Source organism: Podarcis vaucheri (assembly GCF_965113315.1).
Source record: "Podarcis vaucheri genome assembly, chromosome: 4".
In the NCBI taxonomy this organism is placed as follows: domain Eukaryota; kingdom Metazoa; phylum Chordata; class Lepidosauria; order Squamata; family Lacertidae; genus Podarcis; species Podarcis vaucheri.
In genome coordinates, this window is record NC_138762.1 from 10747079 (window position 1) to 10773897 (window position 26819).

The 26819-nt window shown below is 48.0% G+C and overlaps 1 protein-coding gene across 2 annotated transcripts in view; it reads left to right on the forward strand.

Moving 5' to 3' along the window:
* The window catches only part of TSKU (tsukushi, small leucine rich proteoglycan), a 35236-nt gene extending 14480 nt beyond the window's left edge, over window positions 1-20756 (forward strand). For both annotated transcript variants that reach the window (XM_082219499.1, XM_082219500.1), the window contains exon 2: window positions 19565-20756. In XM_082219499.1, coding sequence (XP_082075625.1) covers window positions 19574-20635 — 1062 coding nt within the window. In that variant the 5' untranslated portion in view covers window positions 19565-19573 and the 3' untranslated portion in view covers window positions 20636-20756. The remainder of the gene's footprint in view (window positions 1-19564) is intronic.
* The last annotated feature ends 6063 nt before the right edge of the window (window positions 20757-26819 follow it).

Sequence of the window (26819 nt, forward strand, 5' to 3'; positions counted from 1 at the left end):
TTAAACAATGAAGTTCAAACTCGTTTATGAGAAAATACAAAACACGATTGTACAGAAAAAGAAAAGAGAAAAAAGAACAGAGAAAGAGACCCTTTATCACATTATTTTGTGCCAGATTTTGGATAAAGTACAGTGGTACCTCGGGTTACATACGCTTCAGGTTACATACGCTTCAGGTTACATACTCCGCTAACCCAGAAATAGTACCTCGAGTTAAGAACTTTGCTTCAGGATGAGAACAGAAATCGTGCTCTAGCGGCATGGCAGCATGAGGCCCCATTAATTAAAGTGGTGCTTCAGGTTAAGAACAGTTTCAGGTTAAGAACGGACCTCCGGAACGAATTACGGTAAGTACTTAACCCGAGGTACCACTGCAAAATGATTTTGGAGCACCGAGACTTATATTTTTTGCAGGGGGGGGGGCGGTTTGCAGAAAGACAGATACCCCAAAGCAGGTAGGCACGGATATAAGATCGGAAACGTGAAATTCAGACTGCAGTGAGGCCCTCTGACAATCCGAGCCTTGCGACGTGCTTACTCAGAAGTAAGTTCCGCTCGGCAAAGTGAGGTTCCCTTCCTGCTTCGTCTGCTTACAGCCAAGGCTTGATATTTGTCTTATCTCTGTGGTTTTGCTATGTAGCTGCTCTGCAAGAGTGCCTGGCTGGCGGAATTTGGCTCAGCAGGCTATTTGAAATAATCCTTCGTTTGGGACGGAAATAGATGTGTGCATGCCCTTCCCTGTCGATAAACTTTAATGAGTCCCGCAGAGACAAAAGTTGCTGTTTCTCCAGTGGCATATAGTCATACGCTGGGCAGTACGGTTTAGTGGGTAGAGCAGCCTGCCTCTGCCCCGGCAACCTGGTGTCCTCTAAAGGTTTGGAATCATACTCTCAGCCACAGCCAGGATGCAGTGTTAGAAATTAGCTGGGCGCGTTTTGCTACTGGCGCAGGTCCAAATGCAGAGATTCTTGGGCACCAGGTTTGACCCCAGTTTATAAACCCCTCGGCTTTAGTCCATGGTTAATATCATTTCCATTTCCACTGAGAGTGTCTCTCCTTGCATACCAGACAAGTGAATTGTTGTAAGAGCAAGTTGCAGTCAAGCAAGGTACATCTGTACAGTGGTACCTCGGGTTAAGTACTTAATTCGTTCCGGAGGTCCGTTCTTAACCTGAAACTGTGCTTAACGTGAAGCACCACTTTAGCTAATGGGGCCTCCTGCTGCCGCCGCGCCACTGCTGCACGATTTCTGTTCTCATCCTGAAGCAAAGTTCTTAAACTGAGGTACTATTTCTGGGTTAGTGGAGTCTGTAACCTGAAGCGTATGCAACCCGAGGTACCACTGTACCTTGGTTAATGAACGCCTTGCAAGTCAAATGCTTTGGCTCCTGAACGCCGCAAACCCAGAAGCGACTGTTCCGGTTTTCAAATGTTCTTTTGGAAACCGAACGTCCGGTGAGGCTTCCGATTGGCCGCAGGAACTTCTTGCAGCCTATCGGAAGCTGCGCGTTGGTTTCTGAAAGTTTTGGAAGTCGACCGGACTTCCGGAACGGATTCCGTCCAACTTCCGAGGTACAACTGTAGTTGAGATCATAGAATTGTAGCATTGGGGGGGACACCCCTGAGCTAATCCAACCCCCTGGTGAAAAGACATTCTGCTGTGGCGATTGCAACCTAGATTTCATGTGCCATCGGGCACCTAGCTTGCATATCTGAGTTTCTAACACCTCCAGCATGCGATACCTAGGACTGATGGGAATCATAGAATCATAGAGTTGGAAGAGACCACAAGGGCCATTGAGTCCAACCCCCTGCCAAACAGGAAACACCATCAGAGCACTCCTGACATATGGTTGTCAAGCCTCTGCTTAAAGACCTCCAAAGTAGGAGACTCCACCACACTCCTTGGCAGCAAATTCCACTGCCGAACAGCTCTTACTGTCAGGAAGTTCTTCCTAATGTTTAGGTGGAATCTTCTTTCTTGTAGTTTGGATCCATTGCTCCGTGTCCGCTTCTCTGGAGCAGCAGAAAACAACCTTTCTCCCTCCTCTATGTGACATCCTTTTATATATTTGAACATGGCTATCATATCACCCCTTAACCTCCTCTTCTCCAGGCTAAACATGCCCAGCTCCCTTAGCCGTTCCTCATAAGGCATCGTTTCCAGGCCTTTGACCATTTTGGTTGCCCTCCTCTGGACACTTTCTAGTTTGTCAGTGTCCTTCTTGAACTGTGGTGCCCAGAACTGGACACAGTACTCCAGGTGAGGTCTGACCAGAGCAGAATACAGTGGCACTATTACTTCCCTTGATCTAGTGTTAGCCACCCCTCCCAGTTTGGTGTCAAGTCCAAAACATCTACCGGGCCTCAGGTTGGGGGAGATTGGGATATAGTGTTGAATTCATAACTCATTCAAGGATTGAGCTTGGATCTGGGCTCTTGAAGTGGCCACATTCCTCCTGAATATCCTTGGCCAATATCTTGGGGAACCGATTTCCCCAGTAAATTAGAGTAAAAAGGTAAAGGGACCCCTGACCATTAGGTCCAGTCGTGGCTGACTCTGGGGTTGTGGCGCTCATCTCACTTTATTGGCCAAGGGAGCCGGCGTACAGCTTCCTGGTCATGTGGCCAGCAGGACTAAGCCGCTTCTGGCGAACCAGAGCAGCACACGGAAACGCCGTTTACCTTCCCACCAGAGCAGTACTTATTGATCTACTTGCACATTGACGTGCTTTTGAACTGCTAGGTTGGCAGGAGCAGGGACCGAGCAACGGGAGCTCACCCCATCGCGGGGATTCGAACCGCCGACCTTCTGATCAGCAAGTCCTAGGCTCTGTGGTTTAACCCACAGCGCCACCCACGTCCCTTCAAGTATTCAAGTATTAAAGCCTGTTGCCTTCTTCCCAAAGCCCGGGAAGCTTCCCAGCTTAGGGAGGGAGACGTGATGCTCCTGCTTGTGATGTCAGGATGTCCCAGCGTTGGCCCCGCCCCGCCCCCGCCAATCACCCTCGCAAGCTGGCGCCTCTGCCCTTACAAAAAAATTCACCGCATGCCACTGATCACAACCTCATTTGTGCAAGACCCGTGCAGGTGCTGGGGAACATTTGCAAGGGGCGATGTTCAAGGCAGCCATGCAATTGTCCTGTCGTACGTTGTTTCCAATGTTTCGGCACAGAGACACACTCCCTTGTGTGCATCAGCCCCCCCAAGCCCCTCGTGGCACCACAATAGTCCTTTTGTCTTTTTGAGACGGTAGACCAACGCTTCTGGAATCCTGCCCAGACACCGGCTGGCTTGTTCCACTTCCTTGCCTTGGCAGGTGGTAGCTGTAGGAATCTTTCCCGCAGGTTGGCACCTAGCCTGTGGTCAGCCAGCCGTGCTCAGGGCAGGCAGTTCAGCTTTGGGCACGGACAGGCTCTGGAACGATGTCTGTGGGCTGAAGGCATCAGTGTCAGATTGGCTTGCAAAGCGGCACAGCAGATCCCCAATGGGGACTCCTTGCAGCTGCAGGAATTTCACCCGTAGATCTTGCAGCATCTCAAACGGCCGTTTGGAAACCCTGCCCTCGGAACCGTTGAAGCTTCTCAACGGTTCCTCGTCGTTAAGATCGCTTGCGGTGAGCAAGCATCCCTGCAAGCTTGCCTGTTGTTAGCAATGCCCTGTGGTGCAACAGCCACAGGCGAGGGCTTGAGCACATCTCAAGGCATTCTAGCCCAGTGTTGCGGGCTGGTTGGAAGCAGTGGTGTAGCGTGGGTTGCCAGAGCCCATGGCTGCACAGAAGGGGTGGGTGGAAGGTAAATGGTTGGAATACACACATAATGCAGGCATGGCCAAACTTGGCCCTCCAGCTGTTTTGGGACTACAATTCCCATCATCCCATACCCACTGGTCCTGTTAGCTAGGGGTGATGGGAGTTGTAGTCCCAAAACATCTGGAGAGCCAAGTTTGGCCATGCCTGGCCTAACGGCATCCATGTCACCCAGGAGATCTCAGTCACAGAGATAAGAAAAGTTGTTCCATTGTCTGGAGAGGTCATTTTCTGGTTTGCATGGAGAAGCCGTTTTGTGTGGAAGCCTGCAGCTATATTGAGGCAGCACCAGGTGTTGAAATTTTGCATCCCTTTCAATTTTCTGCCCGGAGCAACCACCCCCTTGGACCCCATGCTACACCACTGGTTGGACGCAAAAGAATGGTGGGAGGAACCAGCTGGGGGACCCCCAAGGGAAGAAGGTTCATTGGCCGGAGAGTGATGGTGGAACAAGGATGAGAGGTCAGAGGGAGAAGACTGGGGGTGTCGGAAGCTGCAGAGGCCACAGAGTTTAGTGAGCAGGGAGAGTCTGTGGCAGAGAGAAGGCCAGAATCGGAAGCAGAAGCAGAGGCTGGAGAGGAAGGAGGCCAAGAGATGGGTCAGGCTGGTGAAGAGTCACAGGTGTCTCCCCCTCCTGCTGCAACAAGCTCCCCTCCTCGCTTGTCTCCCAGAACCAGAAGAGGCATGAAAAGGGTGGAGGAAAGGTTGGCTGCATGCAGGCACAGTCTCCGATTGCTTGGGGAAAGAACCCTGGAGAGGGAGGGGACTTAGCTGGCTGTGAGAAGGAGGAGACTTTCAGTCTCAGCAACTGATCCCTCGGGCAAGACCCACCTCCGATGAGATTCTTGTGCTCATTCGGCCTGACACTCCTTTGCCAATTTTGCTAATAAAGACTTAACTCTTGTTGCATGCTGTGATTTACTGCTGGGAGGAGTAAATCCCCTGTTGAATAGGTCCTCCCCTCTGAACGTTCTTCCTAATATTTAGTCAGAATCCTTGTCGCCTGAATCCATGGGTTCGGATCCTGCCCTCTGGAGAAGCAGAAAGCAAGCTTGCTCCATCTTCCATGGGGAGAGTCCTTCCCATATTTCAAGATGGCTCTCATATCAGTTTCCTTTTCTCCAGGCTAAACCTGCCCAGCAGTCCCAGCCTGCGCTCCAAATAAACAAAAACCGCATCCCAGAAATAGAGACGTTTCCTCAGTTTAATTAACCTGATTAATCGGTTAGAGCCGTGCGTAAATTGCAAAGCAGACTCCTGATTGTCCCTGAGGCCAGCTTATTTTATCTTGGAACATTTTGTCTCTGCTGCGATGCCATGCCCCTCCTATCAGGAACTGGGAGGCTGCAGGAGCCGCTTGAATGATCTGGAGAAGTTGATGGAGTGCCGTCTTTCTATCCCACTCCTGTGATCTGGGAGACCTGGGTTCAAATCTCCACTCGGCCAGGAACTTACCGTATTTTTCGCCCCATAGGACGCACCGGCCCATAGGACGCATCAAGCTTTTTGGGGGGGAAATAAAGGGGAAAAAATTTATTTGCCCCCCAGGCGCTTGTGGGGCCGGCAGCGGAGAGAAGCGCTCTTCTCCCCGCAGCCCGCCTTCAGATCAGGTCTGATCCTGCTAATGTTTCTAGTCGTTTACAATGATTTTTCAAATATTCCACCGATTTCCCCCATTCTTTCTTAAAAACTTCCTTCTCCTGGTCTTGAATTCTACTCGTTAATTCAGCCATTTCAGCATACAGTGGTACCTCAGGTTACGCACTTAATTCGTTCTGGAGGTCTGTTCTTAACCTGAAACTGTTCTTAACCTGAAACACCACTTTAGCTAATGGGGTCTCTAGCTGCTGCCGGAGCACGATTTGTGTTCCCATCCTGAAGCAAAGTTCTTAACCCGAGGTACTATTTCTGGGTTAGCGGAGTCTGTAACCTGAAGCGTCTGTAACCCGAGGTACCACTGTATTCTGCCCATTTCATCTGCCAATTCTCCTTCCCTGGAACTGCTCCTTCCTTCCACTTCTAACTGAAGATTCCCCGGCCCTTTCTGGGTGCAAATGAAACCCCTCAAACCCACATCTTAGCTGTGATCCCTCTCCCAGTTGAGGTCAGAGTACCGTTGTCTTGTGCAATAGCGAGTTGGCTGTGGTTGAAGCTGCCCTTCCCCTTTTCTGTGCCTGCTGAGGACTTCTGACAGACCCATCGCCTCTTCCAATTGCTTTGTGTGTTGCAACATAACGTTCGCAAGTCTGCCAAGGGCTGTGGGGAGATGAGGCACTTTGGCTAAGGACTTGTGGCATTGTGGTGTTCAACCCAAGCTCTTCATCATCCTCCTGTCTGGCGGCAAGGCTGCCTCAAACTGGCGGCTTTCTAAGATTTTCCTTCGCCTTCTATGGTTTATTTTCTTGGAACTTGACAGCAAAAGGTCCTGGCTGGCGCAATCTGGGAGATGGGAGTTTAGAGGAGTGGGGCAAGTTGGCATTTGCAGGTATGTCGTACAAACTACTGTTTATAGCAGGGGTAGGCAATCTAAGGCCCATGGGCTGGATTTGGCCCAATTGCCTTCTCAGTCCAGCCCGCGGACAGTCTGGGAATCAGCGTGTTTTTACATGAGTAGAATGTATGTTTTTATTTAAAATGCATCTCTGGGTTATTTGTGGGGCATAGGAATTCGTTCATTTTTTTCGTTCATTAGCTAAAGTGGTACCTCAGGTTAAGAACAGTTTCAGGTTAAGAACGGACCTCCGGAACAAATTAAGTTCTTAACCCAAGGTACCACTGTATTCCAGGTGTGGTAAGACCAAGGCAGAATAGTGAGATACTAATACAGTGGATGTATGGAAGTAGTGCTTCAGGTTAAGAACTTTGCTTCAGGATGAGAACAGAAATCATGCTCTGGTGGCACGGCAGCAGTGGAGGCCCCATTAGCTAAAGTGCTGCTTCAGGTTAAGAACAGTTTCAGGTTAAGAACGGACCTCCAGAACAAATTAAGTTCTTAACCCGAGGTACCACTGTATTCTGGGTGTGGTCTGACCAAGGCAGAATAGTGCAATACTAATACAGTGGATGTATGGAAGTAGTGCTTCAGGTTAAGAACTTTGCTTCAGGATGAGAACAGAAATCATGCTCTGGCGGCGCGGCAGCAGTGCGAGGCCCCATTAGCTAAAGTGCTGCTTCAGGTTAGAAACAGTTTCAGGTTAAGAACGGGCCTCCGGGACGAATTAAGTTCCTAACCTGAGGTACCACTGTACAGGGAACCAGGCAAAGGGCCTTCTCGGTGGTGGCGCCCACCCTGTGGAACGCCCTCCCACCAGATGTCAAAGAGATAAACAACTACCTGACATTTAGAAGACATCTGAAGGCTGTTTTTAATGTGTGACATTTTAATGTATTTTTAATCTTTGTTGGAAGCCACCCAGAGTAGCTGGGGAAGCCCAGCCAGATGGGCGAGGTACAAATATATTATTATTATTATTATTATTATTATTATTATTATTATTATTATTATTATTATTTAATTAATTTACCTGGGCATTACATTCCAAGGAGTTTAAGCAAAATTGCGTATATTGGGGGCACCATTGAAAAAGCCCACAAACAGGACAGCCGCTCCCTCCAAACCTTTTTGCTCACATTCCCAACTCTCCACGAGCCGCAAGGGCAGTGTTAGAAAGGGCACCTTTAACCCTAGGTTATTGTTGCCGCAACAGAATTCCTAGGCGCCTTTTTTAAAATCGGTGAGGTTTATTTTTTATTCATTTCGTTTTGATTCCACTTTATATTTTAAAGAAAAAAGAATCTCTGTTTTAAAAATATTTTTATTAGGAATTTCAACAAAACATTTTATCAAAAAACATATCATCCTTAATCCCCCCCATTTCCCCCCTCCCCATAAAGTAACCCCCCTCCCCCCCCCAGACTTCCCTCAGTTCCTCTCTCTGGTTTATCAACAAATGTTATTCTCTGCATGTTACAAAGTTGTATAGATCCTTAATTTGTCTGACTAGCTGTTGTCAATAAAAAGTTTGTGGTTGTTTATTCAAAACCTGCCAAGGAGTCCAGTTCATTGTGTTGTTTCTTTAAGTACTTTGTAAAGGGTTCCCATTCATCTCTGAAGTCCCAGTTATCCTTGTCCGATTGTTTATGTGTCAGTTTTTTCAATTCTGCGTAGTCCATCAGTTTCTCTTGCCATAGTTCATTAGTCGGGATTTCCTCATTCTTCCATCCTTGTGCTATTAGGACTCTTGCCGCCGTTGTCGCATACATGAAGATATTTTTCACTTTCCTTGGCAGGTCTTTTCCTACAATCTCTAACAGAATCTCTTAAGTGTTGTGCAAAACATTAAAACAGAAATGGACGGGGGCAGGGGGGAATGCAATGAATAAGATGTACCTGCTCCAGAAAACTGGAGGGGCCAGGCAAATCGAGAGGTCCATCATCCACCTGGCCCCCGGAGAACTCCGTGTGGTCATAATTTGAACCCGTGCCAGTAGCAAAACGTGCCTGGCTAATTTCTACCACCATGCAAGGGTTCCTGGGATTGAACTCACAAAGACTCGCAGGATCTCTAGATAATAATAATATTATAATAATTTATTATTTATACCCCACCCATCTGGCTGAGTTTCCCCAGCCACTCTGGGCGGCTCCCAATCAAGTATTAAAAACAATACAGCATTAAAAAAAACTTCCCTGAAGTGGGCTGCCTTCAGATGTCTTTTAAAAATAGGATAGCTACTTATTTCCTTCACATCTGAAGGGAGGGTGTTCCACAGGGTGGGCGCCACTACCAAGAAGGCCCTCCGTCTGGTTCCCTGTAACTCACTTCTCGCAGGGAGGGAACCACCAGAAGGCCCTCGGAGCTGGACCTCAGTGTCCGGGCAGAATGATGGACGTGGAGACGCTCCTTCAGGTATACTGGGCCGAGGCCGTTTAGGGCTTTAAAGGTCAACACCAACACTTTGAATTGTGCTTGGAAACGTACTGGGAGCAAATGCAGATCTCTCAGAACCGGTGTTATGTGGTCCCGACGGCCACTCCCAGTCACCAGTCTAGCTGCCGCATTCTGGATTAATTGCAGTTTCTGGGTCACCTTCAAAGGTAGCCCCACGTAGATCGCGTTGCAGTAGTCCAAGCGGGAGATAACCAGAGCATGCACCACTCTGGCGAGACAGTCCGCGGGCAGATAGGGTCTCAGCCTGTGTACCAGATGGAGCTGGTAGACAGCTGTCCTGGATACAGAATTGACCTGCACCTCCATGGACAGCTGTGAGTCCAAAATGACTCCCAGGCATTGGTGTTTTTGTGCTAGTTTTGCCATTTTTGTGGCGATGCGTGCAAAAGCCGGGCAAGGTTTTCCCGCGGAGACTTGAGTCAAACCAACAGCCCCACCCGCCTGGTGGGATATCGAGAGTCAGTGTGGTGCAGTGGTTAGAGTGTTGGACTTGGACCTTGGGAGATCAGGGTTCGAATCCCACATGGCCATGAAGTTCACTGTATGACCCTGGACCAATCACTTTATCTCTTAGCCTCACAGGGTTGTTGTGAGCATAAAATGGGGAGAATAGTGTACGCCACATGGGAGAGGTGGGATACGAATGCAATTAATAATAGTACTAATAATATTGTTTGAACCTGAGAGCCTACTCTCCCTTTTAAGGTTCTTGTAAAAATATTTCGGCTCCTAACAAACCTGAATTTCAGCTCCCAACAGACCTGAATTTCAGCTCCTAACAAACTGAAGTCTCAAGCAGTGGGTGGTCTTTTTTTGTTCTTTACCTCCTGTTTATAAGACGAAACCTGTCATGAAGAGGTGCCAGGTCTGCAAGTTTAATCCCTTTCCGCTGTCTTCAGGACATTTTTATCCTGCTGCGACCTAAGTGCTTTCTCTAGACCTGCAAGTGTGTTAGAGAGAAGCTGGGTTTTGTGTGTGTGTCTTTATCTCCCCCCCTCCTTTTCCTGCCACTGAGTTCCTCTCAATGCGCTCAGAACCAAAACTTGCAATCTGCTTTTTTTTTTTTTTCCTTTTTTATTTGGGGAGTTTAAATAAAAGGCACTGCATACTGTGATAGGAATTTTGAGGTCTTAGATATATGGTAATGTTCATAAGCATACCAACCAAGCACGTACATAGATCAGTACAGGAAGACCGACCTGGAACCATTTTGATTCCCAAACTGACCAAATGTTTTCTCTGCAAGGTCAAACTGGGAAACCTCCCCATTGTCTTTTCCTTCACAAATCCTGTCTTAAGGGCACATTTCAGATATGAATAGGGTGTGAGCCTGTGACCTGGCCCAGGAACTAAGTATTTATCATTACAAAAGACTGGCCAGGCTACCCAGGAAATCCAATCAAGTAACCTGCCAGACAGGAGATAAAAAACAACAGAGGAAAACAACACTCAAATTTCTGTTTTAAGACCGCCTTTTCTGTGATGTAGGTGTGATGTATCTGGGGGTGGTCTTAGGTTACACCCCTTCTGTGATGTATGTATGATGTTTCTGGGGGTGGTCTTGATCTACAGGGTGGGAATTTCAAAAGTCTTTATAAGGCCTTGCATGCCATTTTTCTGGGTTCCTCGTCTATCCTGCGGGTGAGGGGAGCACCCTGTTGCAACAGATCAATAAAGATCAGGCTTACTAGCTGCTTTGCTTCTCAATATTCTCTGGTTGGCCTCTGTCATTCTCTCCTACCAATAGGGAACCTATGTAAGGACTCTATATGGGCTCTGCGATACCCCATAAGGGAAAAGGGCAGATTTTTGTTTACAACAGTGCGATGGGGCAAGGTTCAGGTAGGGAAATGATTTTTTGGGTGGGTGGGAAGGCCAATCAGGCACAAGCACAGGCAATGCCTGTGTCCCGTTCTGGGTCACTGTCGGATGGAGGAGAGAATGTTCCACAGTGGGGGAAAAAGATGAAAACCATGTGTTAGCTTTTGCAAGATATGTCCAAAAGCCCCTTTATAAATGATTTTTCAGTCGGTGAAGCCGGAACCAAGAGGGCTAGGTTGCTAACACGGAGCCCTCCAAAAGGTTATATAAATCTGGAGGTGGAGGAAATAAATCGGAGGCACTGAGGTCCAGCGCCGAGGGCCTTCTGGCGGTTCCCTCGCTGCGAGAAGCCAAGTTACAGGAACCAGGCAAAGGGCCTTCTCAGTGGTGGCGCCCGTCCTGTGGAACGCCCTCCCACCAGATGTCAAAGAGAAAAACAACTACAGTGGTACCTCGGGTTAAGAACGTAATTTGTTCCAGAGGTCCGTTCTTAACCTGAAACTGCTCTTAACCTGAGGTACCACTTTAGCTAATGGGGCTAACAGAATGGGATTTCTGTTCTCATCCTGAAGCAAAGTTCTTAACCCGAGGTACTATTTCTGGGTTAGCGGAGTCTGTCACCTGAAGCGTCTGTAACCCCAGGTACCACTGTACCAGACTTTTAGAAAACATCTGAAGGCAGCCCTCTTTAGGGAAGCTTTTAATGTTGAATAGATTATTGTATTTTAATACCGCGGTGCTGCGGGTTACAGACGCTTCAGGTTACAGACACTTCAGGTTACGGACTCCGCTAACCCAGAAATAGTACCTGGGGTTAAGAAGTTTGCTTCAGGATGAGAACAGAAATTGCGCAGATCGCGGCAGCGGGAGGCCGCGTTAGCTAAAGTGGTACCTCGGGTTAAGAACAGTTTCAGGTTAAGAACGGACCTCCGGAACGAATTAAGTTCTTAACCCAAGGTACCACTGTATTCTGTTCAAAGCCGCCCAGAGAGCCAGATGGGTGGGGTATAAATAATAAATTATTAGTAGTAGTATTATCTGAAGAGATATCCTGGCCCTTGATGGGGCGGGGGGAGTTTGGGAAGACAGGTGGGGGCGACAGGTCTCTTTCCTCTCCAGAGATCCTCTTGCAGTAAATCCCCCTCCGTTCGGCCGCAGATGTTGAGTTATGGCTCTGCCAAGAGGGAAGCCGTAAGCCAAGGCGCATCAGAGTATTATCCTTGCTCTAAGGACAGGCTTAAAAAATATAGGTGGGCAGGATTTTTTTTAGGGGGGTGTATGCCAGGCAGGACAAGGACACTGGTGGCACTGTGGGCTAAACCACGGAGCCTAGGACTTGCAGATCAGAAGGTCGGCAGTTTGAATCCCTGTGGCGGGGTGAGCTCCCGTTGCTCGGTCCCTGCTCCTGCCAACCTAGCAGTTCGAAAGCACGTCAAAGTGCAAGTAGATAAATAGGTACCGCTCTGGCGAGAAGGTAAACGCCGTTTCCGTGCGTTGCTCTGGTTCGCCAGAAGCAACTTAGTCCTGCTGGCCACATGACCCGGAAGCTGTACACCGGCTCCCTCGGCTAATAAAGCGAGATGAGCGCCGCAACCCCAGAGTCGGCCACGACTGGACCTAATGGTCAGGGGTCCCTTTACCTTATGCCAGGCAGGGGGGCAGCGGAAGCAGCAAGAGCCTCAGACGTCCCCTCACCTCTCCCACCACCTGGGAGCAACCATTGTACCACACTGCCTCTGTGGAAGAGATTGGGAAAGCAGGGCTCGCTCCGGCTGCTTAGCCAAAGCCCCAGCTCCATCAGACACTTCCTCGTCCTTCCTTGTCCCTTTTTCCTTGCGTGCCAAGTTTATTTTAATTATTATTTATTAAATTTGTATACTGCCCTTCAGCCATAGCGTTCAGGGCAGTTCACAACATAAAAATACAATACAGTGGTGCCTCGCAAGACAAAATTAATTCCTTCCGCGAGTTTTGTCGTCTTGCGATTTTTTTCGTCTTGCGAGGCACGGTGTCGGGAAAGTTTTGGAAAAGCTTCAAAAATCACCAAAGTCTTTAAAAACCTCAAAAAAGGCTACCACACCGCGTTCTATGAGTTGCTCCTCGAAGTCAAGTCGCAACTGTATTAACGGTGTTAAGAAAAAGGAAACAAACTTGCAAGACGTTTCCGTCTTGCGGAGCAAGCCCATAGGGAAAATCGTCTTGGGAAGCAACTCAAAAAACCAAAAACCCTTTCATCTAGCGAGTTTTTTGTCTTGCGAGGCGTTCGTCTTGCGAGGTACCACTGTATATTTTTTTAAACAACAACACACAAAATACATGATAAAGATAGGAACAAAAACACGCAAATAACTCCCTTCTCCCACAAAAACATCATGGGTTGGGCACAAAAAAATCCTGCATTGTGGGCGATTGGACGAGATGATGCCTGTGGTCTGTTCCAACTCTACAATTCTATGATTCTGGGATTTTAAAGGGTATCGGAAGTTAATTAGCCAAAGGGCTGGTTGAAGGGGAACTTGAGTTTGTCAGCTTGTAGACAGGGATGTTCTAGCTGCTCTGGGAACCTTTTGAAAAAATGTGTTTATTCTTTAAATTCTTTTAAAAATGTATTCTTCAAATTTCCTCCCAAAATACAAACTTACCTTTCCATGCATGCACCACGACTTCTGCAACATGTTCTATTCAGTGATTCAGAAGTTAGTACAGTGGTACCTTGGGTTACATACGCTTCAGGTTACAGACTCCGCTAACCCAGAAATAGTGCTTCAGGTTAAGAACTTTGTTTCAGGATAAGAACAAAAATCGAGCTCTGGCAGCATGGCGGCAGCAGGAGGCCTCATTAGCTAAAGTGGTGCTTCAGGTTAAGAACAGTTTCAGGTTAAGAACGGACCTCCGGAACAAATTAAGTTCTTAACCTGAGGTACCACTGTATAAACCTTCAGGACTCGTCTTGGGGATGGGTTTTTGTTTTTGGGGGGTCTTTTTGGAGAATTTGCCTGAGATTTCTTTGTTTTTCCTCTTCCCACCCTAAGCCTTTCCCCTTGTGTGTCGTGCTGTTGCGTATCAGATTGCAAGCCTGCAGGCGGGGGCTGTCTGGTCTGAATTGATTCTACTCAAGCCGCTCTGGGGGCCTTTTTGTCTGAAGAGCAGGGTAGAAACTCTCTAAATAAGTGAAGTTTTGTAGCTGCAGGGACGCGTTTAAGAGGAAGCAGGGATGCCGCCCGTTTTGGGGGCTAAAAAGTAGGCATCTGGGGTTAATTAAGGGCTGAGTACGAAGCTTTTCTTCCTCTCTTGGCGGCTGAGTCTGTGTTTGCTTTTGGTCGTCTTATTTGTCTTCATAGCTTTCTATTTGTTTTCTTGCAGGGATAAAACCACTCCTGTCTCTCCCCCCATAAAAAAAGAAGAGCAGGCAAACTCAGGAGAACGATAAATCGCCCTGAATAATGTTCAGACAGTGAAGGAGATCATTTAGGGCCTGTTTGCCTGGAAAGGGTCGGAAATCTTTTCTGAACACAGGACTGCTTGATTTGTGGCTCAGGCGCTGAGCTCAGGGGTGTCAGCAGGCAGGTCAGGATGAGATTCAATGGGCTGAGCTTGGATCCTGACAAGACAAGTACTGTTTTGGGGGGACAGGGGGCAGGGAGGTGTGGGGGACTCCCTGGTCCTGAATGGGGCAACTGTGCCCCTGAACGACCGGGTGCAGAGTTCATTTTGGGCTCACAGCTGACCATGGAGGCACAGGTCAATTCTGTGTCCAGAGCAGCTGTCTACCAGCTCCATCTGGTACGCAGGATGAGACCCTCCCTGCCCGCAGACTGTCTCGCCAGACTGCTCTAGTTATCTCCCGCTTGGACTACTGCAATGCGCTCTACGTGGGGCTACCTTTGAAGGCGACCCGGAAACTACAACTAATCCAGAATGTGGCAGTTAGACTAGTGACTGGGAGTGGCTGACGGGACCATATAACACCGGTCCTGAAAGACCGACATTGGCTTCCAGTATGTTTCTGAGCACAATTCAAAGTGTTCGTGCTGACCTTTCAAGCCCTAAACGGCCTCGGTCCAGTATATCTGAAGGAGCATCTCCACCCCCATCGCTCAGCCCAGACACTGAGGTCCAGCTCCGAGGGCCTTCTGGCGGTTCCCTCCCTGCGAGAAGTGAGGTTACAGGGAACCAGGCAGAGGGCCTTCTCGGTGGTGGCACCCGCCCTGTGGAACGCCCTCCCATCAGATGTAAAGGAAATAAACAACTAGCTGACTTTTAGAAGACATCTGAAGGCAGCCCTGTTTAGGGAAGCTTTTAATGTTTGATGCATTGTTGTTCTTTAGTCGTTTAGTCGTGTCCGACTCTTCGTGACCCCATGGACCAGAGTGCGCCAGGCATGCATTACTGTATTTTAATACAGTCATACCTCGGGTTGAAGTAGCTTCGGGATAAGCATTTTCGGTTTGCGCTCCGCGGTGACCCGGAAGTAACGGAGCACGTTACTTCTGGGTTTCACTGCTCACGCATGCGCAGACGCTCAAAATGACGTCATGCACGGAAGCGGCGAATCGCGACCTGCGCGGATGCAGGTTGCGTTCTCTTCAGGATGCGAACTGGGCTCCGTTCGCTTCCAGAGGTGCCACTGTATTTTGTTGGAAGTTGCCCAGAGTGGCTGGGGAAGCCCAGCCAGATGGATGGGGTATATATTATTATTATTATTATTATTATTATTATTATTATTATTATTATTATATATAGTACCTATGTAAGAGGCTCGTTTATAATTATATTTTGGGAATGTTCTTATGTTTCATTCTTTCTGCATGCCCCGTGATCATATTATAAAGTAGCTGTGATCTGTGTTATAAATCAATCCCTGCTAGGGGCTGCCTCTTTTTGATTTCCAGTGTATTTCTTATCAATAAGAAATTCAGTGCAGTGCGAACAAAGTGTGGCCTGGGGTGTGTGTGTGTGTGTGTGTGTGTGTGTGTGTGTGGAGTTTGAGAACCACTGCCAGGCATCTCACTGCTTTGAACGCTCACGGCTTCCCCCAAGGAATGCTGGGAACTGTAGTTTGCTAAAAGGGTGCGGAGAGTTGTTAAGAGACCCCTACATCCACTCACAGAGCTACAATTTCCAGAGCGGTTTACCAGTCAATCCTTCTTCCTCTGGCATAGCTCAGTTGGGAGAGCATGAGACCTCTGGGTTGCGGGTTCGAGCGCAGCGTTGGGCAAAGCCCGCATTGCAGGTGGTTGGACTAGATCAAGGGTCAGCAAACTTTTTCAGCAGGGGCGGGTCCACTGTCCCTCAGTCCTTGTGGGGGGGGGCGGACTATTTTCTTGGGGGGTGGGGGGAAAATGAACGAATTCCTATGCCCCACAAATAACCCAGAGATGCATTTTAAATAAAAGCACATGTTCTACTCATGTAAAAACACCAGGCAGGACCCACAAATAACCCAGAGATGCAGTTTAATAAAAGGACACATACTCCCGGTATGCCCCACGGAGAGCCTCACGGTCCATAAATAGCAACACCCTAGAGGTCCCGGGCCCTAAGGAAGTCAGATTAGCCTCAACCAGAGGCAGGGCCTTTTCAGCACTGTCTCCGGCTTGGTGAAACGCTCTGTCTCATGAGACCAGGGCCCTGCAGGATCTGATTTCTTTCTGCAGGGCCTGTAAGACAGAGTTGGCCTTTGGCTCGGAGCCAATTTGATTCCCTCCCCCTCTTTCTTTTTCCTTTCTCCTCCTGTGATGAGGCTGCATTTTAATATTTTAATGTTTCAATATTTTAATCTTGTTTTTAAGTTGTATTCATTCAACTTGTTTTTATTATTGCTTGTTAGCTGCCCTGAGCCTGGCCTTGGCTGGGGAGGGCGGAGTATAAATAAAAAATATTATTATTATTATTATTATTATTATTATTATTATTATTACTCATGTAAAAACACGCTGATACCCGGACCGCCCACGGGCCGGATTTAGAAGGTGATTGGGCCAGATCTGCCCCCCAGGCCTTAGTTTGCCTACCCATGGACTAGATGGTCATAGAATCATAGATACAGATAGGTAGCCGTGTTGGTCTGCCATAGTCAAAATAAAAAAATTCCTTCCAGTAGCACCTTAAAGACCAACTAAGTTAGTTCTTGGTATGAGCTTTCGTGTGCATGCACACTTCTTCAGATACACAGAAGAAGTGTATTTGAAGAAGTGTGCATGCACACGAAAGCTCATACCAAGAACTAACTTAGTTGGTCTTTAAGGTGCTACTGGAAGGAATTTTTTTATATAGAATCATAGAGTTAGAATAGACCACAAGGGCCATCGAGTCCAACCCCCTGCCAAGCAGGAAACACCATCAGAGCACTCCTGACATATGGTTGTCAAGCCTCTGCTTAAAGACCTCCAAAGAAGGAGACTCCACCACACTCCTTGGCAGCAAATTCCACTGTCGAACAGCTCTCACTGTTAGGAAGTTCTTCCTAATGTTTAGGTGGAAACATTCTTCCCAATGTTCTTCCTAATGTTTAGGTGGAAACATGTCCTCTGGTCCCTTCCGACTCTACAATTGTGATTCTCCACCCTCATCACTTATTAGCTTTTATGGTTGAGCATGATATTTGGCAAGCAGTTAGGAGAACCATCTTCTTGCTACTCTCCTTGAGGCTTCAGCTTAAAACAGCTAAACGTCTGTGTCCGTCCCCCCCTTTTTTTTTAACATGACCTGCGTCGGAAAAACAAGAGCGGCAGCAAATCTGTGTGTAACTAGCTGTGGAGTCTTGACTTAAATGCAGGTGGACAGATTAATCAGTGCTTTTGGCGGGGGGAGAGAAACCCAACAACCCAGGAGTCTATTAAAACTTGACAAACAGCAGGTACAGTTTTGGGGGAACATTTTTTAGAAGGGGGATGCTTTAAAGGGCTGGCAAAGCGAGGCTATTAAAACAACATCACTCGAGGTTTGATTTATTTCCTACAGCTTTATTCACTGCTAGGCTGCTGTCTCTCTCTCTTTCCTGTTTAAAAATAGAAGGCCCTAATGATCGTTCCTTTCCTCCCGAGGCTGTGGAATTTATCTCTATTGTCTGCCATCATTTTCAAATAGCTCTTTCTCTCTCTCTCTCTCTCCCCCTGCCTTCCCTCGATCTCTTTTTTCCTTCCGCTAAACTTTTCCACCTCTGTAAATTCACACTGGGGTCCGACTGCTTCGGTTTTTGAGATCAATCAGGCCAGTTCCAAAGTTTATGGCTGTTAATGGCGCTTGCCAGGGGTATAAACTGCCTTTCCTCACCTCTCCCAGAGAAAAGAAGAGAGCGCCGCGTGGCTATTAGGAAGTATTGACCCCGTTGGGTTCAATTATTTGAAACGGGGAGTGCCATTTGTTTAAGAAAAAAAGGGAGAGGAGCCTGATTTTATTGTCAAGCATGCAGAAATGGCATATTTCAAAGTTCAATAGGCTTAAAAATCCATCCGCTCTCATCAGGGAGCCCACGGGGGAAATGTGCCCATTATGGTCACCGCTTTCAGAGAAACAAAAACTTTGGCATAGAACCGTAGATTTGGAAGGGGTTCCGAGGGTCATCTAGTCCAACCCCCTACTGTTAAGTTGTGGGTGAACATATCAGACGACACAGCGATTCTTCAAACAGCTCTTCTTTATTCAGAGGCCAGAACAGAACTGAACTGAAGGGTTCAGCCAGCCTGCTTATATAGAGCTCGAGTACAACGTTACTGTAACAACTTTCTAAAACTATCCAATCACTGAACGTCACTTTCAATCCCTTATTTGCATAACTATCTACAGTATCCCCCTGCTGGCCCAGGGTGAGAACTTCAGTACATAACACCTACAATGCAGAAATGTTTGGCCCACAATCCTGAGATTAAGAGTGAGTCTCGTGCTTTGCTGACTGAGCTATCCCAGCTGAATCACCGCAGTAAGAGCATGAGACTCTTAATTTCAGGGTTGTGGGGTGGAAAACCATGGCAAATGGCACTTACGCCAATTCTGAGATTTGTTTCAGAAACTTGGAGGAAGTTGAATGCAGATGGCAGCTTGAGATGAACTCAGGAGAGAGGCACCCGACCAAACGATAGCAGAACCAGGGCAAAGATGCACCCAGCCCTATTTGCAAAGCTTGTTTAAATAAAGGAGTGTATCACGGCACGAGCGCATGTATTTTCTCAGTGCGTGACACCAGCGCATAGGAGCGTGCTAGACTTTGGCAAGAAGAGCGCATGCCAAATTAATATTCCACCTTTTCCCCAGAACTGGGACTCAGGGTGGCTCACGGAAATTAAAACCAACCCCGATAAAATGCAGAAAGCGAAAAATGTATAAAAGATAATAGTTGAAAAAAGTTCGATCAACAGAACTGGCACTACTATTGCGCCACATAATTCCCGTTCCGCGTTTGTAAGAACTCGTTAACTTTGGAGCTACCTGCCTATTGAGATCAATTACGTGCTTTCACTGTACTCTTTTCGGTGCCTACCAGAATTTTTTTTTGCTTTGACAAGCCTACCCAGATGCATAGGAAGTTGAAGGTAATATTAGTCGGTTTTAGTATTTTAACTTTTGTATGTTTTTAAGTCGGGTTGTGAATTTTTCTCGTTTTTATTCTATCTTTGAGGGTGGTGGTTGTTTTCAATCAATCAAGCGGTGTATAGATCTCATGAAATAAATAAAAAACTACTTAAACAATTGGAACAAAAAGCAGATTTTGCCAGAAAATGCAGGTGGTGCTTGCCTGGGCACTCAAGGTGAAAAATATGGCAAGCAGTGGATATGTGGGAGTCCGGACAAAGTCTGGAAACCAAACGCCATCTAGAAACCAGATCACTTCATTTTCAACTTCCAAATCAGGGTAATTTTGTAAGGACCACCCCTGCTTTTGAATATTCTTCTTGGAACTATCCATCTCACTAATTGTATCTTCTTCACGCTGCCGCTATTTGATGACTCCTCCTGACGTTCCGCTTGTGTTTCCTCTTTGCAGATTCCAGCAATGCCTTTCTTAATCTGGTTCAACCTGCTGCTGCTCTCCCCGAACATTGGCGCTTCGAAGACTTGCTTCCCAGGGTGCCACTGTGAAGTGGAGAGCTTCGGTCTCTTCGACAGCTTCAGCCTAACCAAGGTGGACTGCAGTGGGATTGGGCCCCATATCGTGCCTGTCCCCATTCCTCTGGACACGACCTACTTGGATTTATCGTCAAACAACCTGGACTCCATCAACGAGTCCATGTTGACCGGCCCCGGATATACCACGCTGGTTAGCTTGGACTTGAGCTACAATAAGATCTCCAGGATCTTTCCCACCACTTTCTCCAGACTCCGCTATCTGGAATCTTTGGATTTGAGTCACAACTCTTTGGTGGCCCTTCCGGACGAATGCTTCTCGGGGTCGCCTTTGGGGGATGTCGACCTCAGCAACAACTTCATCCTGGACATCACCACCAACATCTTTGCATCCAAAGGTCACGGGAAGCCCATCAACGTGGACCTCTCCAACAACTTGATCAGCCTCGTTTCGAGACACCAGGGCAAAGCCATTCCCAACATCCAGAGCTTGAACCTGTCTGGAAACAGGTTGAAGAGGATCCCCGACCTTCAAGGAATCCCTCTTCGGTTCCTCAACCTTGATGGGAACCCAGTGGTGGCCATTGAGAAAGGGGCTTTTCAGGGGCTGAAGGATTTGATCCACCTGTCTCTCAGTGGGATTCCTGACCTGGCGGAGATTTCGCCCTACGCCTTCCAAGACCTGCCAGCTCTCCAAGCGCTCGATTTGTCCAACAACCCCAACGTCAAATCCTTGAACGCGGAGGTTTTCTACAGCCTCAATTTTTTGCAGGAGCTCAACCTGTCTGGCACAGGGGTGGCGAACTCCGTATCGAAAACGATGCTGAAATTTCTGCCTTCCATCAAAAGCATCACCCTCGGGAAGGATGTCAAGTGCATTAAGACGATCCGGGAAGGCCAGTACCACAGACAGACCGGGCTGACCAAGAAAGAGATTCTAAGTTGTCACGACAGCCATGGGTCAGTAGCAGCAGCGCCCTATGCTTTGTGACAAGGGTCAAAGAGATTGTGTGGATGCCTGGACTTCAATAAGCCTCAAATGTGCCTTCTGTAAAAACTGTTAATTTATATATTTTGTATAATTCAATACTTGATTACAATGATTGATTGGAGACACAGGTTGTGGTGCGTGAGTTAATTTGATTTATTCTTCCAGCTCCCAAATATCTCCCCTTATTAAGCCTGGCAATATCCCTAACTAGGAACTATGGGAAAGACACACGTCCTCCAATGGTTGCCTAGATCTACAGGTCTTAGAGGACCACATGCTCAACATGAGTCAACAGAGTGACACAGCAGCCAAAAAAGCTAATGGTATTCTAGGCTGCATCCACAGACGTCTAGTGTCCAGGTCAGGGGAAGTAATAACACTGCTCTATCCTGCCTTAGGGACGCGGGTGGCGGCGTACAGCTTCCGGGTCATGTGGCCAGCATGACTAAGCCGCTTCTGGCGAACCAGAGCAGTGCACAGAAACGCCGTTTACCTTCCCGCTGGAGTTGTACCTATTTATCTACTTGCACTTTGAGGTGCTTTCGAACTGCTAGGTTGGCAGGAGCAGGGACCGAGCAACGGGAGCTCACCCCGTTGCGGGGATTCAAACCGCCAACCTTCTGATCAGCAAGTCCTAGGCTCTGTGGTTTAACCCACAGCGCCACCCGCGTCCTTAACTAAGTTTGACCCTTGGCAGTGGATTTCTCCTTGGGTATACAGAGGTTATCTGCTAGGTTATCTGTTAGCTCAGTTTACGGCAGCTGCAGATGGCAACTTCAAGTAGAGCTCGTGCTTTGCGTGCTGCGTGAAGGCCCTAGGTTCAGACCCTGAATCACAGAATTGTAGCATTGGAAGGGACCCCAGGGGTCATCTAGTCCAGCCCCCCGCAATGCTGGAATCTCAACTAAAGCAAACATGGCAGGTGGCCAGGACAACCTCTACTTAAAAACCTATTGAAGCAGTGTGCAATTAAAACAGGATAAAAGCCAAGAGAGAGACTCTTTAAAAAGGAAGATACAGATTCTAAAAACAAGACCAGATGCAAAGATAACTGTAAAGGGGGGGGGACCCCAATAAAACTATTCCTGAAATGTGTTGTTAATATCCCATAAATGACTGAGCTACACTTCTTAAAACTTGGTTATGGTATGGTAAGGAAGCCTAGAGGTTTCAAGCACACTTGAGTTAACATATATTTTATAATTTTTGCCAACAATTATATTTTTATAAATTTTGCTGGATCAGGCCAATGATCCATCGACACCCACATCCTGTTCTCCCAGTGGCCAGATGCAACTTCCTGGGAAACCCATAAGCAGGATCCAGGCACAATAACACTTTTTTCCCCCTGTGGTGCTGATAACGCCATCGATCCCGTATGGGACGGATGCATATTCCTACATTGCCAGGGGGTTGGACTAGATGATCACCAGGGTCCCTTCCATCCCTACAATTCTATAATTTCCCCCGCCCACATGACACACACCTTGTCGTTTCCAGCAACTGCTAGCCAGAAGCATTAGTCAGCAGAGAAGGAACTTAACCACTTTGGCTAGTAACTGTTCATAGCCTTAAAAAGTAAAGGTAAAGGGACCCCTGACCATTAGGTCCAGTCGCAGCCGACTCTGGGGTTGCGGTGCTCATCTCGCTTTATTGGCCAAGGGAGCTGGCGCACAGCTTCTGGGTCATGTGGCCAGCATGACTAAGCCACTTTTGGCGAACCAGAGCAGCGCACGGAAACCCCGTTTACCTTCCCGCCGGAGCGGTACCTATTTATCTATTTGCTCTTTGACATGATTTTGAACTGCTAGGTTGGCAGGAGCAGGGACTGAGCAATGGGAGCTCACCCCGTCGCGGGGATTCGAACCGCCAACCTTCTGATCGGCAAGTCCTAGGCTCTGTGGTTTAACCCACAGCGCCACCCGCATCCCAAAAGTTCATAGCCTTACCCTTCATGAATTTATTGAATCCTTTTTTTAAGCCCATCCACACTGGTGGGCATCCGTACCTCCTGCAGCAGTGAGTTCCAGTGTTTAGATATGAACTGCAAGCACTTCCTTTTGTCTCTCCTGAATCTTCCCATGTGCCAACTTTCAATTTTGGATAAGCCAGGCCAGGGATTTTCATGCTTCCTCCTTTTGGACAAACTGTTTTTACACAAACTCATGTAACAAGGGTCCCCTGCAGGGCCAGATTTAGCTTTGATGAGGCCCTAAGCTACTGAAAGTAATGGGGCCCTTTATATGTCCAGCTGTCCTTTGTCAACAACAAATTGTCACTGTTCTTTGTGCTGAATATATGCTATATGGTAATTTATGGACCTAATAGGTATCTCAAGCACACGTTGCCATGTTAGCAGTCCATGCAGAATGTAGGCACCCTATATATAGAAAGGAGCAAAGCAGTGATAATTTAGGGAGCAGGCTAGCAGGCAGGGCCCATTACTTACATCGTAGGAGCCTACACAACACAAAACACTGTGGCTGTATGTAGGTTTTATTTTATTTTTATCTTATATTTTGCAAATGTACACCCAGTTGTTTTTACTTTGAATTTTTTTTGGGGGGGGGGCAAGAGAGTGGGGCCCTAAGCTATAGCTTGTTTAAAAAGGGTAAAGGGACCCCTGACCATCAGGTCCAGACTCTGGGGTTGCGGCGCTCATCTCGCTTTATTGGCCGAGGGAGCCGGCATACAGCTTCCGGGTCATGTGGCCAGCATGACTAAGCCGCTTCTGGCGAACCAGAGCAGCGCACGGAAACGCCTTTTACCTTCCCGCCGGAGTGGTGCCTATTTATCTACTTGCACTTTGACGTGCTTTCGAACTGCTAGGTGGGCAGGAGCTGGGACTGAGCAACGGGAGCTCACCCCGTCGCGGGGATTCGAACCGCCAACCTTCTGATTGGCAAGTCCTAGGCTCTGTGGTTTAACCCACAGCGCCACCTGCATCCCATAGCTTGTTTAGCTTATACATAAATCCGGTACTGGTTGCCTGCATGGCTACTACAGAACTGAAGAAGAATGCAGAAGAATAAAGGACATATTCTAGGTGCAAGCTCACTTTATGCAGGGGACTGTGGGTGTCACTTAAGAAGATAGCAGCTGGATCAGACCAAACCCCTAACTAGCCTGCCATCCGATAGGGTCACCATTATTTTGGGAGCAAGTTCCACGGATCAACTGTGCACTGTGTAAAGGAGTCCTTCCTTTTTGTCTGCTCTGAATTTCCCAGCAGCCAACCTCATTGCATGTCCACAAGTTCCTAGTGTTTTGAGGGTGTGGAGAGAAGCAAACCTGCGTCTTAAGACCAGCGTTGGGTTAGCTTTTGATGCCACAAGCATGGTGTGGTCATGCCGACGGAACTCTAAAACAGTCATGCTAGCTGAGGCTGATGGGAGTTGTAGTCCAAAAGATCTGGAAGGCCCCAGGTTAGTCTGGGGAACCACAGAACCAGGGGTTTCAAATGATATTCCCAGCCCACGCCAGAGTTACTCTTCAGGGATTCCTCCTAAATTTAATCTTGTCAAATATATTCCTTCATTGTTCTTTTCCTTAACTTGATCTTTTATCGCTGTAATCTCCTTATCTTTCTAAAGAACCTCAACATTTTAACATTCATCAATTTTATAATATTTCTTAAGATAGATTTTAAATTTCTTCCAATCTTCTTCCGCCGTCTCTTTCCCCTGATCACGGATTCTGCCAGTCATTTCACGCTTTATCACTATCCTAAGGAGTCGCGGGTGGCGCTGAGAAGTGTCGGTTAAAGTATGGATTTTCTACGAATTTATAAATCTAGGGATCTTCCCTGAGCTATCAAGTCGAAAGGATACATTCAGGCATAATATTTGTAACATTGTAACAACTTTACAATACACAGGTGGCGCTGTGGTCTAAACCACAAAGCCTAGGGCTTGCCAATCAGAAGGTCGGCAGTTCGAATCCCCACAAGCTCCTGTTGTTCGATCCCTGCTCCTGCCAACCTAACAGTTCGAAAGCATGTCAAAGTGCAAGTAGATAAATAGGTACCGCTCCAGCAGGAAGGTAAACGACATTTTCGTGCTCTGCTCTGGTTCGCCAGAAGCGGCTTAGTCCTGCTGGCCACATGACCCGGAAGCTGTACGCCGGCTCCCTTGGCCACTAAAGCGAGATGAGCGCCGCAACCCCAGAGTTGTTCGCAACTGGAACTAACGGTTAGGGGTCCCTTTACCTTTTTAAGGAGTCTCAAAGCAGTTAACAACCTCCTTTCCCTTCCTCCCCCACAACAAACACTCTGTGAGGTGAGTGGGGCTGAGAGACTACAGAGAAGTGTGACTGGCCCAAGGTCACCCAGCAGCTGCATGTGGAAGAGCAAGGAAGCGAACCCAGTTCACCAGATTACGAGTCCACCGCACTTAACCACTACACCACACTGGCTCTGTGGATGCAGCAATGACCTGCAGATGAAAACAAAACAAAACAAAACCCTGCTTCTGCGAATGCCAGGAAGAGACCATCCGTTCCCAACAAGTAGGGCTGAGTTTACATGACACGAACGGGAAATGGCCGTGCAGTTATTCCCTTGTGGGAAATGGCCTCCTCTTCCTTCTCTATCATGAAGCAGCAAACATCAAAACAGATTAGAAATCAAGGCTATGGAACAAAAATGGAGGGAAGCCCTTAACACACAGGGCTTTTGTCATGCACCTCTTTACTGTACCCTTTGACACCATACAGAGCCGGCCCTGGGGTTTTCCCGAACCCTCCTTTTAATACACCAGCCCTCATCCTAACGTCCTTCCCTACCAGAACATCAGGGCAGGCCTTAAACGAGTAGGATAAATAAAAGATGACGTCCATTGCTTCCTTTTTAGCAAGGGAAGCTATTGGCACATTCCCGTTAATTGCCGTTTTGCCGCGCTGGGAGTTCCGGCATGCATTTTGAAAGGACCATTAACCTTTCCTGTTCCTCTTTTGAGTCGCATCTCGGGGCTAGGCCAGCTTCAAGGCAAACATCATGAGCCTCCCCGTTACTCCTTCTCAAAGGCCTTTGCGATGCCCTGTTCGTTTTCAACTGAGCTGACGTTTACGCCCAAGCGCTTCCTGCCTCGCTGGTAATTGGCGTCTGGTTGCTACATTCTCCAGAGGCACACTTAAAACTCCAGCCACGAATTCAAACTCGCTGTGATGGCAGAGGTTCTGTGTGTGTCCAAACTGCCCCAATAACACGAAGGTGGTGGTGGGAGCGAGTAGAGCATGAGGCTCTTAATCTCAGGGTTCGAGCCCCACGTTGGGCAAAAGATTCCTGCATTGCAGGGGGTTGGACTAGATGACCCCCATGGGTCCCTTCCAGATCTACCATTCTATGATTCTGATGTATAGATTTTGAATCATAGAATTCTTTTAGGAACCACAAGGGTCTTGAAGATAAGATGGTGTGATGGCCTGGGACTCGGGCTCGGACTCTGAACCAGAGGAGACTCAGTCTGCACCGGATCCGTTGCCTCAGACATCATCTGAACCAAGTCTGGGGCCTGATCCTGAAGAGTCCCAGTCTGCACAGGTTCCCCTGCAACAAGCACCAGCTGGGGCCTGAGCCTGCCCTGGCTCCAGATGCGGGGATGACCTCGTTGCCTCCAGCTGGGCCATCACTTACAGCTGCTTCACTTGGGTCAGGGGAGGCTGAGGCGGCCCCTGGGTCTAGTAACCTACCAACGTCTCCCGAGCTGCAGAGACCAAGGTCTGAGAGAAGGAGAGACCTGAGTACTCGCAGGAGGAGTGCTCGCCTTTGGGTGAAACAGGGAGGTGAGTCGCCGGGGGATCAGGACCGGCCGCTACCCCGACAAAGATAAAAGGCTGTTGGACCTTGCCCCAGGTTGCGGGAACAACATTGCTGTATGCCTGAGATCCTGTACCTGTCCTTGCCTGGTTTCCTGCCTCGTGTCCTGCCTCGGCCCTGTCAGACTGACTCTTAGCAGAACCTTCAGATTCTGGACCTGTCCTGGACTGTGTTTCACAGGTTACCCCCGGGCCCAGCACAGATGTGCCGAGCCCTCGGTCTCTCAAATACAGCTTACTTCCCCAGAGGACTCTATCTGCAGGCTTCTCTGATACCCAAAGTATGCATGGCCCTCTATATATTGTTGGACTATAGCTCCCATCACCCCCAGCTAACATGCCCAGTGGTCAAGGATTATGGGAACTGTAG